Below are 19,513 nucleotides of genomic sequence, written 5' to 3' on the forward strand. Positions count from 1 at the left end.
TCCAGGAGAATCTGCTCCAAGATTTTGCCAGGCACAGAGGTGAGACTGACTGGTCTGTAATTCCCCGGGTCATCCATTTTGTCCTTCTTGAAAATGGGGGTTATATTTCCCTTTTTCCAGTCATTGGGAACTTCACCTGAGTGCCACGATTTTTCAGTTGCTGAGGTGAATTTTGAATTTTGAATTTTTGAATTTTGCATTGCTGAGGTGAGTAGCTTGAGAGAGGAAACCTTCAACACCTGAGCGGGGAGGAATATAAAATTCAAACTCTGAATAAGAAAATGCAAAGATTCAGTGTGAGTCCAAATTTACAAGATCAGTTTCAGATGAGAAATTTTCAAATCCTGGTTGGTGTGAAGGTTTGGATCAGCTTCTCATAGGAAAAGGTGCCAGCTATATAATTGACTTGGGTTTATATGTTTGGAGGGTTTTTTTTACTTATTTTTGTGATAAATGTTGGGAAATACAATGAGTAGTCATCCTTAACCCTTACCTCATTTCATAAATCCTTGTTAAAAAAAATCCAGCTGATGCATGTCTGGTGTCTAAGAAACCATATTTTTAAATAGCAGAGCTGATACAGTGGCTTTCTTCTATAGTTACTTCAGGACGAACTTAACAGTTCTCAGGAAGTAGATAGGCTTAATGGAGAGTCTTGCCATATTAGAACCAGAGATACTCAAAACTAGTGTGAGCCAGTTTAAAATGGATTAAAATATTCCCCACACAAAGGGTAGAGAAGTTTTGTAACTTGTTGATGCACAAAGATACAGATTCAGACAGTATCAGCAGTGTCAGAATGTCTTAGAAAAGTTCATAGGTAGGTCCTTAAGTAGATGCTAGGAGGACTAAGCAGATAAGTGCTCTTTAAAATCCCTCGAACAACTATTCTGGGAAAAATACCAGACGAATGGTTTGCAGAAAGGGGGCATATCATATATTCTCTTAACCACAACCACCTTTCCACTTTTGAGAGAGGAGTACTAGGCTGGGTGAACCACTGTTCTGATGCAGTAGGGCATTTCTTTTGTATATGTTTTTATAATGTTTCGTTATAATAATTCAGAATTTCTTCTGGAAGATGGGAAAAAAAGGTGAAATAAATGTTGTGTAAACAATCAAAGACATTTGAAATACATCCCATGAGTTAAAAGTAATATTCGCCTCATTGCTGTGTTCCAAGTTGCACACCCATTCATTACTTACAATACCGTTTAATTTTTCAAATGGGCAGTCATATTGAAGAAAGGCATCAGATTAGGTAATTTAGAGCGTAATTCCCATAGTCATCTATTGTTTGCAGATTGCCTGTGCTGCTCATTCTGACACCAATCATTTTCCTGACAGTGGCTTATGTATTTTTTGTGTGAAATAGAAACACTATGAATAAACAGTAGAAAATGTACAATTCCTGCAAAATTGACTGCAGAAGTGAAAGTAAGATTCTGTTCCCTCTGTAAAGAGTTTTGTCCTTAATTCCTTTGGAAAATAAAGATTGGACTCTGTTATTGAAATACAACATGGACAAGCACTCCAAGCACAGTCAGAGCAGTTAATTAAGTATCAGTCATAGGCGAGTTAGTATAATGTATTTCTCATCCAGTTTGATATCTTTTTAATGCCTATTTTGTTTTTATATTTATCACTTGTAAGTTTTGATTGTTGCTTTAATGAACCTATTTCTATAAACAGGTTGCTGGCAGGAATAGGAATATTTATCCAAACATGGCATTTCTCTTGACTAGCTTATCAGAAGCTTGTTTATCTTTATGACTTTTACCAAGACTTGACTTGCAACAGTAAGAGCTGGTCCACATTCAAACTTTCAGGAGTTTGTAAGAAACATCCATTCAAAACCTCCCTCTAGAAATCTGGGAAAACACACAAAAAAAGAGGCTTATCCTCCTCACTTGGAAAAGAGTGTGCCAGATGCTTAATAAATAGGAATTTATTCTAGGGGGGGAAGAAAGAGAAAGCTGACAAGTAAAGGAGATAATATGCAATAACCAATTGCTCCTTTCCTAAAGTATAGCCATAAGTATTTACAGGTATCTCTGGTTTCCTGGGAGGCAAGTGTTACACTAGCTGACTGTTCTCTGCCTTCTGCAGTAGTGTTTCACTCATAGGCTGGGGTTATCAAATCACACAGCTCAATCGGTTATGCAGGTGGCAGGACCTTATCCATCCTGTAGCCTGTGCTGCTCTGCAGTTGCTGTTATTTCTGCTGCTAAGCAAGAGTAGAGCTAACAAAGACATATGTGGCTTCAGTCACTTATAGGTGAAATGTCAACTAACATATCAACTTTTTTTCAGTCTATGATGCCTCATAGCTTCAGGCCAGGATGGCCTGATTTTACACCATTCACATAGCTATTCACATAGCTTCCCCTCCCACAACTTATTTTTTTTTTACCAGTCACCATTTTTTAAATGAAATTTTTAGAAGCTTCATCATCATGTCTAAAAAATTTTGTTCAAAGAAACCTCAAGTTCAAAAGCTATTTGGAGACCAACTGTCAATTGAGAAGGTTGACAATGAAGTCTCATTGCTTAGGAGGCCTCAAGAACTAATACAGGGAATAAAAAGGGCGTTAGTATTCCTTGTCTTGTCCTCAGTGTCATTGGCTGCAAACTGCTTTCTAGAAAAAAGCACCCCAATTGTAAGATGCTGTCTTTAAGGAATATGCTACAAGACCAATCTGCTTGTCAGGCTTAAGAGGCTGGGGAAAAAGGTGAGGTTAAGAAGTTAATGTTAAAGTTGGAGTCAGAGGAAGTTCCAAGGGATTTTACTCTTTCAGGGCTTGAGGCATTATACTGTTTGTAATATTTAAGCTTTAATTCATGCTTATAAGTTGTAGATTAACATAAGGGGAGTATTTGCAACCTTTGTGATTGTATAGTATTTATAATTACGTCTAGTTGGAAGTCTTTAAAATATACCTTTAAAATCAAAATAACATATTGGTTGATGAGAAACTCAACATAAGCCAGCAGTGTGGACTTGCAGCCCAGAAAGCCAACCAGTATGCTGGGCTGTGTCAAAAGGAGTCTGGCCAGCAGGCTAAAGGAGGTGATTCTTCCCCACTATTCCGCTCTCATGAGACCCCACCTGGAGTACTGTGTCTACCTCTGGGGCCCCCAACATAAGAGGAACGTGGAGCTGTTAGAGCAAGTCCAGAGGAGGACCACAAAGCAGATCAAAGGGCTAGAGCACCTCTCCTGTGAAGACATGCTGAGAGAGCTGGGGTTGTTCAGCCTGGATAATGCTCCAGGGAGACTTTAGAGCAGCTTTCAGTTCTTAAAAGGGGATGACAAGAAAGCTGGAGAGGGACTTTTTACAAGGGCATGTAGTGACCAGATAAGGGGGAATGGCATTAAACGAAAGAGGGGATATTTAGATTAGATATTAGGAAGAAATTTTTCACTGTGAGGGTGGTGAGACGCTGGAACAGGTTGCCCTGACAAGTTGCGCCTAGCAGTGTTCAAGGCCAGGTTACATGTGACTTTGAGCAATCTGGTCTAGTGAAAGGTGACCCTGTCCATAGCAAGGGGATTGGAACTGGATGGTCTTTAAGGTCCTTTCCAACCCAAACCATTTTTTCATTCTGATATATATGTATATTCTGAATACAGCTGCTTAATATTTATAATCTGTTGGATGTGGAAGAAAATGTTTAACCATGAAATGTGTTCAATGGGCAGGTTCTGAAGTCATAAATAGAATTCACAATTAACTTATTTTGTAAAAGTCTTGATTTTTAAGCCCATCTTGAGAACTTTGACATCTGGGTCCTGCTTTTTAAAAACTTTTTGATTGGCCAAGGGTAAGTGTAAGAGAATCATAGAATCAGAATCAGGTAGCTGAAAATTCAGGTAGCTGAAAATTCAGGTAGCTAAAAATCTAAAAAAATGCATAGCCAATGCATCCATAAATAAGCCAGCATATCTTATTCTGTACCCTTTGAATGTTATTAGCCTTTTTTTTGTTTTCATTTACAATGCTTCACCTATATTCAGAAATAAAGGCTTGGTAGTATCTGGTAAGAACATCAACAGCCCCAGAGGTCACTGACCATTGGTTATCTGTGCCTGAATAAAAAACATTGTCGCTGTGAAACTGGAATGTTTGCTCAGATAAACATCAGACCAGATTTTAGGGGACATTGCCCAGACAGCAAGTTAATAATGGATTATTTAATATTGTAAAATCAATAACTGTTGAAAAACTGTGAAACAGAATTGAAAAATTAGTTGGGAATTGTCTTCCAAAGTCCTCCTGCTTGTCATCTCCAGTGACATGATTGATGGCTTCTCTATGTTACTGGCCTGTTCTCTGCTGGACAAGGAGAAACAGCACTTCAAGCACAAAAAGGGAGTTCACAGTCCTAGCAGAAGAAGAGACCATTTGGGGTGTGACTGAAGATAGGTGTAGGGTGTTAATGCTAGCTGTTTTGCTCAGTTTGATTAGAAGCCAAAAAACTAGTCCCGAAGATGAGAGGTTTGGCACTGTCTGGGCCTGGTTTTAGAAGATTTGCTGCAGTCCTGTCTGGTTATGCTGTCACATAGAGTAAATGTGTGGTGACCAGATACATTGCATCCTGTGCCCTTATCTGTCCATGTGGGCATGTTGGTGGGAGTGCTGGCCCACTCAAAAATTGGCATAAATCTGCTGAATCAGCAGCAGGATTTGAAGTAGTGATGACTAAACATTACCAGCTGTCGATGTGTGTCCTGAAGATAAAATAAGCTCAGAAACTATACATCTTCAGTCTCCTACTTGTACTTCAATAATTTAGCCTTGGATATTAATGCCAGGCCTCAATTATGATAAACATTGGTGGTGGCCTAGGTGGTGTGAAAGCTGGGTACAGGACTTGGTGCTAGAGCAGCCACAGCAAATAAAGGAAATGCTCAGGAATCTCTACTGACACTGATGCTTGCTGATCCATACTGTAGATACAGTTACCACTTAAATAAATACCCCTTCTGGTATTTATTTTTAAAACAAAAAATTTTGAACCTAAATCTCAGATCAATGCTAGAAAAGGAATTGAGTCAAATGTCATTTCTGAGCCTGGTCTATGGAACAGGCTAACCGGTACCCAAATTAGATGCTCAAAACTTTGGATCCAGACATTCAGATGTTCTCTTTAACTCCCTATTTATCTTCACACCAACTCCACTACATTTATCTTCACTTGTTGCTGGCTGTTCAGTCATAAGCAGCTGTAGTCAAGACAGAGAACTAACCAAACTGGGGTATTCTTGGCTGTGGCTAGTAGTTGATGTAGTGGATTTCTTTTCCAGTACTCCTTTTGGTGAAGAATATAGTTACATATAGAATCATAGAACAGTTAGGGTTGAAAAAGACCTTAAGATCCCATATAGTTCCAACCCCCCTGCCATGGACAGGGACACCTCCCACTAAACCATGCCACCCAAGGCTCTGTCCAGCCTGGCCTTGAACACCGCCAGGGATGGAGCATTCACAGCTTCCCTGGGCAACCCATTCCAGTGCCTCGCCACCCTCACAGTAAAGAATTTCTTCCTTATATCCAATCTAAACTTCCCCTGTTTAAGTTTGAACCCATTGCCCCTTGTCCTGTCACTACAGTCCCTAATGAATAGCTCATCCCCGACACCCATATAGGCCCCCTTCAGATACTGGAAGGCTGCTATGAGGTCTTCAGACATCATTCTCTTCTCCAGGCTAAATAGCCCCAACTTTCTCAGCCTGTCTTCATATGGGAGGTGCTCCAGTCCCCTGATCATCCTCATGGATCCTCCTCTGGACTTGTTCCAACTGTTACATGTCCTTTTTATGTTGAGGACACCAGAACTGCACACAATACTCCAAGTGAGGTCTCACGAGAGCAGAGATCTCCTGATCACGAGAGCAGCAATCACCTCCTTTGACCTGCTGGTCACGCTCCTTTTGATGCAGCCCAGGATACATTTGGCTTTCTGGGTTTCAAGCGCACACTGCAGCCGGCTCATGTTCATTTTCTCATTGAACAACATCCCCAAGTCCTTTTCCACAGGGTTGCTCTGAATCTCGTCTCTGCCCAACCTGTAGCTGTGCCTGGCATTGCTCCAACCCAGGTGTAGGACCTTGCACTTGTCATGGTTAAACTTCATGAGGATGGCATCAGCCCACCTCACAAGTGTGTCAAGGTCCCTCTGGATGGCATTCCTTCCCTCCAGCGTATCAACCGAACCACACAACTCTATTATTTATATTGATATAAATCTCAGTGGTGTCATTAAACTGATAGAGCCACAGTGAGATAAGAATCAACATGCAAACAATTAATGCAATAGACTGCCTTATAAAACAGCAGAAGTGAGAGGGGCAAAAAAAGCATTTTCAAAATTACAATGAGCTGCTACCCCAATGCTCTTGTCCTCTGACTCCCTAAAGCCAATAGTGACTGCTCTGTATAAGGGCATGGGGTGATGTCTGCTACCCCTGATTTTGGCATGTGGCAAATCAGCAGTGCCTGTGCAGGGAGGTAGAACACACTGGTCATGCTAGGCTAAACTGAGCTGGCAAAGGTGAAACTTCTCAAGAGAAAACAAGATGCTACAATTTGGTGATTTAATAAAAAGGGAAATGCTGACACAGCCAACAGCTCATACTGTGGTAAGAATTAGATAGAATTTGAATTTTATGATTTTTTGAGAACTACTTGATTTTGAATTTTTTTTACTCTGTAATGAATTAAATTAAAATATCTTGAAATTTCTCATTATGTTGAATTGAAATGGAATTATTTTTGCCTCTGTTGTGTTTCACATATCACTTTTTGGCTTTTTTTAATCTCGGATGCAATTAGATTACTCCTTTATGTAAAATTTCTGTTTTTAAGAGTTTTTCAAACTGAGAAAACAAACATATTTGTTGTGAACATAACTCCATACAATATTTCAATATTAGTTTGTATCCACTTGAAATAAAATAATACTTTTATTTATATTTTATTTATAACAATAAAAGAATCCATTTTAAGCAAATTGCACAAAGCCAGAATACTCCAGCAAGCCCATATTTTTTCCTGCAAGACTCTTTTTATGGAGAAATTGTCCAGCATCCTGAGGGATGATTCAGCAGCATAAAATCTTCAGAAACAATAATATTCTATTAATTTTGTTTTGAACAAATGATTTTACATATCTGATGGCAACTAAAGAAAGGCTCTCTGGTCTCATACAAACTGCATAATTATTGCAAATATCAGTATACTCCTGGCCACAAATGACATTTCTTTCCCATGTTCACTCTTTTTCTTCTTCTTGTCTTCTAATTTATTTCTATTTGTTATTGTCAGTACAGTTGCTATGTCTCGCTTTAATGAAATTGATATTTCTTAGCTACAGGCTGTAGAGTGTCCCTGTGGTTTTTATTATAAAGCAGTTAATATGACCTACCTCAAGAAAGGATTAGGCTGATTTTGTGAGCCCTCATTTTTCCTGCACAGCAGGGTTAGTAAAGTATAAGAATATGAATAGCCTGGGCTTGATTCTACACCAGTGAGAATTATGTGCAGAGATTTCACATGTGGGTAGCCTTTTCCACTGTCTTTAAGTGAAGTTATAAAGCCTTAGGAAAAAATAATCTTTCTTGGGATCTTCCACAGGAAATAAAAAAAAATGGGCTAAGCTCATTGCATTACAATTAAGAAGTTAACCCATAAAATAACAAAAAACCACTAGCTTTTAATGCTAAACAGTGTTGAAGTTCTCTTCACCTGTTTGTACAGAGTCACACCCATTATACTGGGTATGACTCTGCGAGGATCCTGAGAGCATCCCTTCTTCTGGAGGCTTGGCAACCAGGGCTCAGTGCCAACTCAGCAATAGCGTGTCTAAGGCTGTTCACCTTTCCCTTGGTGACCTTGGGGGACACAGTCCCAGACAGTGCTGTGGGGAGGCTACAACCAGAGCCAACCCAGCCCCACAGGAGCTGCTAAGCTGAGACTGTAGCGTTTTGGCCACTGCCTGTGCTATACAGCTCCTGCTGCGTTGCAGCTGTGCCTGTGCCTGGCCATGGATATTATTGATCCAGATTTAGTCCTGCAGCCTGCCTTTCTGGGCAGACCCTTGTCTCATCGCTGTGAACTTGTTTGGAGACTACTGGGCTGTGTCTGACTCTGGTTACCATAACCAGACCTGATCCTGACAATAAGTCACTAACTCATATTTCTGGTTTGACCTCAGACTTGCCTCATTTCCAGTGAACTTACATGGTGATATGGCCTTTTCCCATAACCTGTCTACCATCCCTGGGTCTGCCCTGCTTGCCTTGCTTAGGTTCCATGAAACAGGCTCCTGTCCTGCCAGCCTGGTTATCATGCTCAGCTCCATCTCACTATTTCTTGGAGAGTAGCAGTCCTGCACTGTGCTATGACAGATTTTTGCTACTGAGGATGCTTTTTCTGATGCCTTTGGGCTGTCTGAGCCCTGCAAGTTCTTTTACCCTCCTTGGTTAACTATAATTCATGCTCTTACTGGAAGACAAATTTGAGAATTAAAAGCCAAATACTTTTGTTGGATAAAGCACCAGTTAAATTTCTTTTCCTAATTTATTCTTGTGCTTTCTTAAACCTGAGAGTTCCAAAGATGAAGGCTATAATAAGCAATTTATTTATTTTAAAATGTTACACAAATTGAAAGACCAGGTTGGCAATGTGGTTATTATTTTGTTGCAGGTAGTTGAGGTGATTGAATGCTGGCTAGACTTTGGTAGGCTTTTGAGGCAACAAAGGCTGGAGGGAGGAATTTATCTTCCTTGCTTCTCCTGGGCATGAGTCTGATAGAGAAACTTCTTCAAGAAAAGGGAGAATAAGTGGTCCAGTAACTGGTTTGGTGGTGTCTGGTTTGTCTGCTTGAGTCTTTTCTCCGTCGAGATTGGGCATATGTCCTACAGCCTCAGGTGGAACTGGCTTTCCATCTTTATGTTTATTTTGACTTTTTGGTAGATTTTTGAAAGAGACCTCCTCAGTTGAAGGTGGTAGAATCTTAACCCAGCCCACTGTTTTTTCTAGGTGTGGGGAGAAAGGATTGGTTTCTGAAGGGAAAGCTTGTTGATTCTGGCTAGAATTTACAGATGTCTGATTAGCTTGCTGTTTCCCCTCCTCAGTGGCAGGATCCTATATAACAGGCAATAAGCATTACCTATTTTGAAGCTATTCCAAAGTCTTTCAGTTATAAAGAAGGTCACCGTTCACACTAAGGACCTGCTGCAATTCCAGTCTGCAAAGACCAGCTGCAGAACAGAAGGTCAAAGGATAGACAGATGGCACTCCTTCTTATGCCAGTGGAGATAGGTTCATGACACTTGGTAACTAGACAATTATTACTCTTTGTATTACCTTTGATATTTACAATTTCTTTGTAGAGCATTCTGAACACAATCTGTACAATTAACTCTATATTTATTCTGTTGCCTCTGCAACACCTAGAAACAATCTCTATCCACCTAGCAACATTCTGTGTTATCACAATACATATTTCTTTCTTATTTGGCCTTATCACTTCTTGAAGCCTGTATCTTTGTGAATAAGAGAGCTTTAGAACGGCTGTGCTTTAAAAAGTTCAGTTCTTGTTTTGTAAATGAGTATTACTCTTGCAATATCAAGATTAGATTAAGAAATATCTGCAGATGTTAGATTTCACAGGATATTGTGACAAACTACTCCTGTTCCCTACTACAGGGCCTTTGCAGAAGCCTATTTGCTGGAAGAAGAAAATGCAAACATTTTGTTCACATTGTGGCACTGATCATTAGCTCCCTTCTTGTAAAATGACTAAGAAAGACTGAATAGTGATAGCTTCTGTGTGTATATGTAAGCTTAAGCAGCTTGGTTAAACTTCTACTTGGATGCTGGCGAGCTTACAAAGCTAGAAAGTGTTTTGAAAAAGGCTTTATATTTACATCGAGGATTAGGTAATGTGATAGTAAAAATACGTTGGCCACTTAAGGCCCAAATGCAACAGCACATTTTAAGTTCTGCTGTACCAGAATATCCCCATGCAGGCAAGTTGTGTTAATGGAACATAATATCCTTTTTCAGGCAAAACCAATTTCACACCACACTAGTGAAAGAAACCATTAAAAAAAAGAATAAAAATTGTTTCTAATAGTTGTGGCTTTACTGGGCTGCAGGTGACATGGCTTGGATCTCAAGTAAGATGGGCTCAAAAGGCTATCTCTTGGCAGCATGCCAATTTAGTCTTTTATTTTCTCTTATATTTTTCCTTAGTTCCTAAATGTTTTCCTTCCTGACCTGATGGTTGTATGAATATACTCTTTATGCATTGTTTATGCTTTCCTGACTATGCCTGTTTATTTGGAGAAAATCCTTAAGAATGAATCAGTTTTGTAAGGCAGTGGCTTCCTCACCTTTTTCTAGGCCTTTATTTTTTTCTTGTTTTCTTTATTCATGGACTTCTAGGTAAGAATTCAGAACTCTTACTGAAATGTCTTCTCTATTCTAAAGCAGTTTATACAGTTGCAAGTCTGTATAAGGCTACAATCCATAAAAAGATGCGTGTGGGCTTTGCTTCTTGCCTGCAAAGAACCAAAGGGATAGGCTAAGTATACACTGAGGAATCATAGTATCTGAAAAATACATGTTTATACAAGAAGAAGTACTCACAGCTAGTTCTGATGAAAGTGGCTTGCCCTTGGAGATGTCAGCAATTGTGTCATTTTTGGAGCAGGATGTTTCCTGGATTGAAAATTCTACAAAATATGCAGGACCTTCAACCCACTATAAGTGAGAGAATAGTGTAAATTAGACCTTGTCAGGAAGAAAGAAGACTCCTACAGGCCTTGAAATAGACATAAAACTCCTCCTAAGTGTGGAAGCAGCAAGTTACACTTAGGGCATTACTATTAATTGTATTACAGGAGAATGATTTTTTGTCGGTGTTGCTTTATTGCCTGGTTTTTACTTCTTAATAATTTACGGGTTTGCTACAGTTGAAATGAGTTTGGGTTTAGTAGTAAGTTAGCATCCATATAGAACTACATATCCAAAGACCCACTTCAGTGCCTTGTTGATAATTTCTGGGTGTTTTAATGAACAGGATCACTTTTTATATTTCTGAAATGCAAGCATGTAAAGGATGGAAAATAGGAGCGATTAGATACTGCAGTAATATCTGAGACAAAGAGTGAAAACCGCTTTGCTATCTATGTATAATAAATTTTAGAGAGACCAAATATTACTGTGGCAAACGAACAGGAGTTACCCAGGAGATCAGTTAGACTCTCTGTTAGTCTAAAATTAGTTTTAAACTTTTTTTTTTTTTTGCAATAAATGGAGTCAAAGTCTTGAATCAATGCAGATTCTCATTTCCCAGGGGAATTCTTCATAGAAATACTATCTGTTCAATACAGATACAAACTCTAAACAATCTGTAAGACATAACCATTCATATGAAATATAACAGTTGGATCCATACTTCTTGAGGGCTAAAACAAATCAGATGAATCTTGGCTTACCTGCATTGAAACTCTTGTGACATCAAGGACAGAGAAATAATGAGTTTGTTCACTCTTTACATTGAACTTGGCAAGGCTTTGAACAGCAGCTTCCAAATATTTTGGCTCAGTTGGATTGTCATCAGCTGGGCAGTCAGGACATACTGTCCAAATATATCTGGGTGGAACTTCATATTCAAAACAATGTAATTAGAGAAAGCATAATCATTAGAGCATATTGTTAGTGTATGTCTCTGTAAATGCATCTATGCTCCTAACCCTACCCACCTGTCCTACAGTCCCCTGGAGGAACAGTATGTGGTTTGATTCACTCAACAATTTTAAATCTTCATGAATTTGCAGACTCATAAAAATATTGCAGTGGAGGCAGAGACACTGAAAGAAAAGAGCGCAACCTACTGGCAGTGGGCTTGCTGTTTGTACTTGCTTTTTACAAACACATAAAAATGCTTTTTGGACCAGAAGGTAAAAGCCCATATAGAGGCTCTGCTGAGTTTCCCAGAGATGTAAACAGTTATTGACTGTTTTGAGTTGCAGGTCCACACTGCCCCTATGATCTGACTTGTGAAAATCAGGGCAGCTGAAAGCTAATAGAGATGTGGTAGTGCCATAACTGCAATTAAAATTTATAGTAATACTGTATAGCAAAGAGTGTTTTACCAGTCCTCTTTTAAAGTGTGTTAAATAAAGACATACCTGGTTGTAAAATGCACTCGTAAGTTTTCAGATGAGAAAAATTTCTTGCCTGATTAATGTAAATAATTGCTTTTCATTGACCATAAACCTAAACCAATATAAACATTGAGAAACAGTTAATGCTGCACTCTTTGCACCAATTAACTAGCACCTAGACAGTGAGTGATTCATTTTCTCCTTGCAGTCATGATATTCTTGTCAAGGAAAAAGTTGTGTTAATACACCTGTAGTGCTAGTGAAGCACATTTTTAAGTATCCCCTTCAAAAATAAAAGGCCAGATCTTCCACTGGTGTAATTCTGAGCTAAATGATTCTATGATTCTATTTCTTGACTTCTCAGAAGATATATTGGCCATTTATGCTTTGAACCCTTTTCCTGCTGAAAGCTCTGTAAGTAGAAGTGAGCAGAAGAGCAAAGTTTAAAAATGAAAACTGATAGACCTAAGAAGCAGCCCAGGAAAATTTAGTCATAATTTTTTTGTTTGTTGGTTTGGTTTGGTTTTTGGTTTTTTTTTTCTTTTTTTCCACCTGAAGCTTCTTTCTTGCCGTTCTCAATTATATGAGGATTTGGTTGGTTTTTTTTTTCACCTGTTCAGAATCTCTTTGGTCACCTGTAGCAGCTCTTAGATCACTTTCTGTCTTTGCAGCTTATCTTGCTGAACTTTCTTTTTCTAACTCTTTCATTGCAATTTTTGCAAAGTTGTCAGAATAAAAGTGGAATTAAACTAAACAAAAAATCACATTATATAAAAGTCAGTTTCTTTTATTTCCTTCTTGACAGGCTGTCTTTAAAATAAACTCTTACAGAGTTGCTATAAAAGTAAACTATTTATTCTAAATAGTGTCCTAGCATGGCTGTTTGGTTATGTCTGCTTATTAGCTCTGGTCAAAAACTTTATTTTAATTTTCGTTTTTAAAAATGAAATTTACCAGTCTTGAAACTGATTAGAAAATAGAGAGGGAAACTGTGGACCTTAAAAATGGAGTTTGATTTCTTCTAAACTCTGCTGCCTACTAAAAATCCATGTGTAGGGGTTTTGCTGTCATCAGCAGTACTTGAGTAACTCATCATACCTGAGAATAAATAAGGAAATAAAATCCTTACAGTTGTATGATCAAATCTGGCCATACAGTTTTTCCACAACTTTTTGCTGAGTACATGTCATTCAGTATCTACTACATCCAAGATGAGATAGAAGACAGAACCAGTGATCTCCTGAAAACAAAAAAAGAAAAGATAGTATCCCAGATTTGATAGAACAAAGTAGGGACACATAAAAGGGAGAGATGGAGAAACACAAAACACAGAGGTGTGACACATAGATATTTTGAAAACTGAAAGTTCTGTGGGCCAAATTCTAAAGAGTGACCATGTTGAGAATAGCCAGAGATTCAGACCATGTTAGAACAGGCTTGGACCTGCATTTAGCCAGCTTTAATTAAAGAAAAGCCCTTTGGAGTAATTTTTATCTTTCTGATTCTGGTACCAACCAGAACCCAAGAATAAGGATTCAACATGGTGATGTTTCCATCATCAGCTGCATTTTATAATTAGATTTGAAAGGCAGGTTATTTTACCTTCGGTAAGAATGAGGTGAGAAATACCACAAATAAAAAAAAAATATAAAAATACCTCCAAACAGACAGAAAGTCAACGAGCCAACCAAACCAACCAAACAAACAAAACCACAAACAGCTGATGTGGATCATTCTCAGTAGGCATTAGAAACAAAAATATCTTATTTCTTAGAGAAGTGGCTTCAAGTGTGTATGCTTTGCACTTGCCGTAAAGAGGAAATGAGTGCAGATGCAGATGACTTAAATATTCTCTCAGATATCAGAAAGTCCCGTGAGAGACCTTGCATATCTGTGACGTACTTAAAGCTTTAGTCCAATGCTTGAATTGTGAGCCTGTGGTTAAGTCCAAAAACCTTTATTCAGTTCATTGCAGCACAGGTGCACAGAGAAGTTAAGGCCTCAGCTTTTGGGCAAACGTGTTTCCATGTGAGAGGGACAGGGAAAGATTAAAAAAACAGCTCTATATATTTAGTGATTACATCATGTGGTACAGAAAGACAAGGTGCTGCATGATGCAGCTCCTGGTTCTGTTTGAACTGTAGATGTGGGTAAGGACCTTTCCAGGATATTTATCAAGGATACAGCTTAGTAGGGTTATGTTTTATTTTCTGTAGTGGAGAACAGGAAAGAGAGCAGCTGTCATTTATCCGTCTTAAAGAACTTGGATGTGAGTGTTAGCTTCATAGTTAGACTGACATTATGTCTTTGCTGAAAAGAGAGAAACCCCGAAAAGGAGTGAGAGCAGTATTCATTCATTCCTAGTTGATTTCACTGGTTTATGGAGAAAATGTCTATAGGGCAAAAGTCTTGTGGAAGTCCAGGGCCAGTATCTCTACAATTTTGGCTACAGGCTTGATTTCTGTTCAACCGTGACTAAAGACCAGTGAAAGAGACATCTGAAGGCTGGAGTACTGATGGGGTTTTGGTTTTATATTGCTTGGAAGAACACTAAGAGGTGTCTGTTCTTGAGTTCTGAGGAGACCAAGTGATAAAAACTATTCTGGTCACAGTACAGAGATCTCTTGAAAGAGAGTGGGATGGTGATTCCATGTAAGCTCTACCATATATACTTGTAAATGTAATACTAAATCCTTTAAATACAAAAGAGCAAAAGAAATTAAAAATAAATATAAAGAATGAGTAAATTGTTAGCTTTGTCTCTAAGTTATATTCTCACATATCCAACTTATAATGTTTTATACGATTTTTTTGTGTTTTCGTATCGTCTTTTTTCCCTGTGTATTATATGAAGTAATCTGGTAATGTCTTTCACTTAGCTCTCAAGTTTGCCTACACTAATCCTGAGGTTTCATTATCTCTGTTGCTTTGAAGGTTGTGAAAAGATCAAAAGCTCTTTTGACAAAGAGTGAAGCTGAGGTGCAGCAGCTCTGTGTAAAGCGGCATGACAGTATCCCCACACCTGGCTGCATAGATCTTTCTGTGGAAAGAACTAGTCATAATTTTCTGTTTATGTACAAGGTACCTAAATACCATGGTATGTCTCCTTACTATGCTCTAATATAGGTTAAATCAGTAAACGGAAAGTAAAACTGGTGAAAGAGTAATTGCCATTTGCTGAAAACGTGGCGTGTTTTTGAGTAGTGCAGCATTTGGGTTTGAACTTACACAGAGGAAATTTAGGTTAGATATAAGGAAGAAGTTCTTTACTGTAATGGTGGTGAGGCACTGGAATGGGTTGCCCAAGGAAATTGTGAATGCTCCATCCCTGGCAATGTTCAAGGCCAGGTTGGACAGAGCCTTGGATTACATGATTTAGTGTCTGGTGTCACTGCCCATGGCAAGGGGATGGAACTGGATGATCTTAAGGTCCTTTCCGACCCTAACTATTCTATGATTCTATGGTTCTGTGATTTAGTAAAAGCCTGTAACTTTAAGTATATCCTCTAGGAGGAAAAAACCATCATTAAGACTATCCTGCATGAAGAAGTAATAACCAAGAAAAATGTGTATCTTTAAGGAGTCCCAAAGTTGGGACTGATGACCTGAGCTTTCAAGCTGGTTGCTCAAGGTATTCTGGTGGCAAAAGCATACACATGTCTCATTAAAGAAATGTTCTTAGAGCCAAATGTTTGAGGTAGATGAGTTTACTCAGCTGAATCATGAAGACTGATTGTAAAGCTTAGTGATCTTGGGAATTCTAAATGCAAGCAGGGTGGACCAAATTTCCTGTTGCCTGTGGCTCTCTTGTATAATACTAACTCTAATACACAGATGAGGTTATTATAAATTCCACATATATTTTTGTCTACTTGCTTCTGTATGTATCATCCTCCACTGAGGAAAGAATAATTTGGGATTTATTCAGAGCTCAGCAGATCACTGAAGGTTTCATCATCCTTCTTTTAATTTTCATTAAAAGACCATTATGCAAAGACCTTTTGATATCTGCTTAGTATTGAATAAAACCTGTCTTTTCTGCATTGCCAAAAGATCCCTTCCTCAGCAGTGCTGATGCTAGGATTGCCACTGGAATGCATGCTGGGGAGCCTGGGAGTCAGAAGAGATGCAGAAGCAGTGCAACATTGCCTTTGTGGCAGAGTGACCTGGTGCAAGGGAAAGAAATGAAATATTTTGACATGTTTTGTAATTTTAGTTAAGTGCCTGTCAGTGAAACCAATCTTAAGTATCTTATATGAAAGAAAGGCTCTGTCCTACTTGGATATAAGTTAATAGCAAATGTCTCATTAGTTTCAATTAGAGCAAAACTGAACTGTAGATTGCTTAAGGGCAGATTTGAATTTGAAGTAACTTTGAAAATGTTTTTATCCTGAGTATTCAGTAAAAAAATGGGAGGAAGGACCACTGACTGATGAAATAAATGAGACCTCTCCATTTTTTTTTTGAGTGAAGTAGGTTTTTACTGTCCATGAACATCCCTGTCATAGCTGACTGCTTCATATGTACTCAGTTCCAGCAGCAGCAAAAATGTGACAAAGGGCTGAGATTGTCTACTTGTCTTGAAATAAATTATTTACAAGATAAGCATAATAAATAATAAAAAATAAATTAAAATTCCAAAATTAACAAAGAGCTAAGCTTGCCCTAAGGCAATAATTTAAGCATCTAGACAATTAAATGACAGATCAAATCACAAACAAGGACCAAAATTCTCCTGTGCTGAGATATTCTTGGCACAGGTGAAGGGAGAAGCATGGAGATGAATTAAGTGGTTTACAGCATGTCTGCTCCCACCATGCTGCACTCTAGGGTGGGCACAGGGGTGCTCTAATTACTGTCAGTAAGAAAAAGCCCCAGGATGGGGGTCTAAGTACCAAACTCCATGAGTGATGATGTGGGTTCTGGGCCAGCTCAGTGGCATCCCATGTGCAAAAATTCTCAAGAGACCTGATCCACTTGCTAAGTGGACACATTCTGTCACCTGAGCAAAGCAGTGTAGAGAACTTAGTGTAAAGCACAGTGAATTACATATCTGTAATTGTGAGATCTCACATTGCAGGAGGCCACAGCATGTGTGCAAAAACTATGTCCTTGCGAGAGCAGCACGTAGTGTCAAATTCTTGCCAGAACAGGTCTTTAAACATCTGGCAATGAGCCTGATTTTCTTTAAAGGTTCAGAATTCAGCCTTTCAGGTTAAGGCTGTGGAAGTAAGCAAGCCATGACAGGGAATGTTAGTACATGCTTCCACTATACCTTACATGTTGTGGGCCTTGTGCACTAATTTCAGGTTGTCCCTGGCTAGTGCCAACAGATTCAGCTATTGTAACACAAAATAGTAGTAAATTAAGCACACATAGAGAAATAAAATGCTTGAGGGTATGAGACTGATATCCCATAGATATTTCCAGTGTAATTTTTGTACTTGAAATGGTTTCAGACTTCTTCTGGAAAATGAGTCATCATTTGGAGGTCTATGAAGGAATTCCCTGGTCCCAAGCTGGGTGTGTTTACACCTGTTGGCGCTTACATCTTTTGTGCAAAACATACAATGACTTAATAGCCTTTGCACTTCAACTGCTCAAGGCAGTGGGAGGAAGGTGTAAAATTAAATTAAATCAGAGTAGTGGTGTTTCATAGCAATTTTGAACTGATGCCTGGAGCTTTTCCAGCGGCAGGCAGCAGAGAATCGTGACTGAGATTTGCTCTTAATTGCTCACAGTGGTGATAAAATTGTTCCTAGTCATCTGTGTGTAAAGCTGACATGGCCTCCGGAGTCCTCTGAAAGTAACTTTACATTTGCCTCTTGAAATGTCTCTTAGTTCCAATAGATATTGCTAAGGAATAGTGTTAGGCACAGGGCTCTTAATGAGAGAAACTGATACAGGACAAACAGGCAACTTACCTGAGGATGTTTTTGGACACTGAAAATTCAGCACAGGCTGAGCACATAGCCCTCATTTCTGTCAGCATTGATCTGGCAAAGAGCCAGATCTGCAGCCTTCTCTGCAGCAGTGTCATTACAGGTGAGGGAAAGCAATGCAGCTTGTGCTTCTCTGGCAGGAGGAGAGGCAGCCCAGGAGTGAAGCGCCTGTATGCCAAAGAGCACTGAACCATTCTGTGCAGTAAACCAGTGCAGCAGATTAGAATAGTAAGTCAGTATGGAGAAGCTGAGAGTTGCATGAAATACCAGATTTTTGTAATTGAGCCATGTCTCTTTTTAAACTCGTGTCCTCTTTTTATTGCATACTGACCATCACCTTTAAACCTATAGCTGCAACAGCAAACAATAAGTCAATGATTACAAGGTTTTACAAAAGTGTTGTTGCTTCCTCTGAGACCAGAGAGCACTTTCTCATTCTTTACATTTCTAATTCAAACTTCACTGGGCAGATCTTATCACTTTGACTTCATTGCAGTGGACAAGAATATACACACGAAGCTGCTTTCTTAAGAAACCAGAATGGTTTAAATAAAAAACATGCAGGACAGGTCTGTTTCCAGCTCCATTCTGTCAGTAATCCAGTTCTTCTCCCAAGTGAAATAATGACAAAGGTCCAAGTAATTTGAATGGGAATTGGATAAGGGCCACAACGTTGACCAATTTTACACTTTGTATTTAAACGCTAATTGTAAACAAATACACTGACTCCCTGTTATATGCAGTCAGTTTTCTTGGGATAGAAGGCTCAGTCTGGATTCATTCTTTGAGCATTTCTATTCAGTTGGATACCTACAGATGAATGTTAACCCTCAGCCCAGGTGAAGCTAGCAAAATGCAGTCCATGTGCAGACAAGAAGCCTGTGGATAAATGGCTCAAGATATTAAATACCCTTAGATAACATTATAACAAGGCACTGTAAAGAATTAATGGTTTCACCACAGTGCCTGCTCTTAAGCAGAAATATCTATCACTAGCACAGATGTGATAAGTTTTGTTCTTGCACCAAAGACTTAATTTCTTTCAGTGAGATGGTACAAAATGAGCTACTGTAAGAGACTGGAGGAAATAGACAATAAGTGAACCAGGGCTATCAAAACAGTCTTAAGGTATCCATTTCAGGATTTGCTCCCTCTCAATGCCTCCAGGCATTGAGAGGTAGCAAAGGACCCCTCAAAGGTCCTTGGAAATTCTGCCTGTAGAAACTTGTTTGAAATTACATCAGTGTGCCTTGTGGCTAACCTGTCAGGAGCTCCATGCTGGGGATAAAGTAAAATAGCTGTACAGATAGTTGTTATCTTGAAGATCTACCACCATTACTTGGGGAAGATCCAGTGAAAGTAATTGGTTTCCTACTAAGGAGCAATTCTT

General features: G+C 39.0%; 1 protein-coding gene across 1 annotated transcript; it reads right to left on the bottom strand.

The window, feature by feature from the left end:
• Nucleotides 1-8,732: 8,732 nt before the first annotated feature.
• On the bottom strand, nucleotides 8,733-19,400 carry FETUB (fetuin B). The gene is given in 11 exon segments (XM_005146961.2): nucleotides 8,733-9,149; nucleotides 9,338-9,347; nucleotides 9,666-9,693; nucleotides 9,696-9,735; nucleotides 10,659-10,772; nucleotides 11,510-11,676; nucleotides 12,206-12,293; nucleotides 13,311-13,421; nucleotides 18,106-18,318; nucleotides 18,455-18,474; nucleotides 19,385-19,400. Coding segments are annotated over 11 exon segments (1,224 nt in total).
• Nucleotides 19,401-19,513: the final 113 nt, after the last annotated feature.

The sequence above is a fragment of the Melopsittacus undulatus genome, chromosome 6 (assembly GCF_012275295.1).
Source record: "Melopsittacus undulatus isolate bMelUnd1 chromosome 6, bMelUnd1.mat.Z, whole genome shotgun sequence".
NCBI lineage: Eukaryota > Metazoa > Chordata > Aves > Psittaciformes > Psittaculidae > Melopsittacus > Melopsittacus undulatus.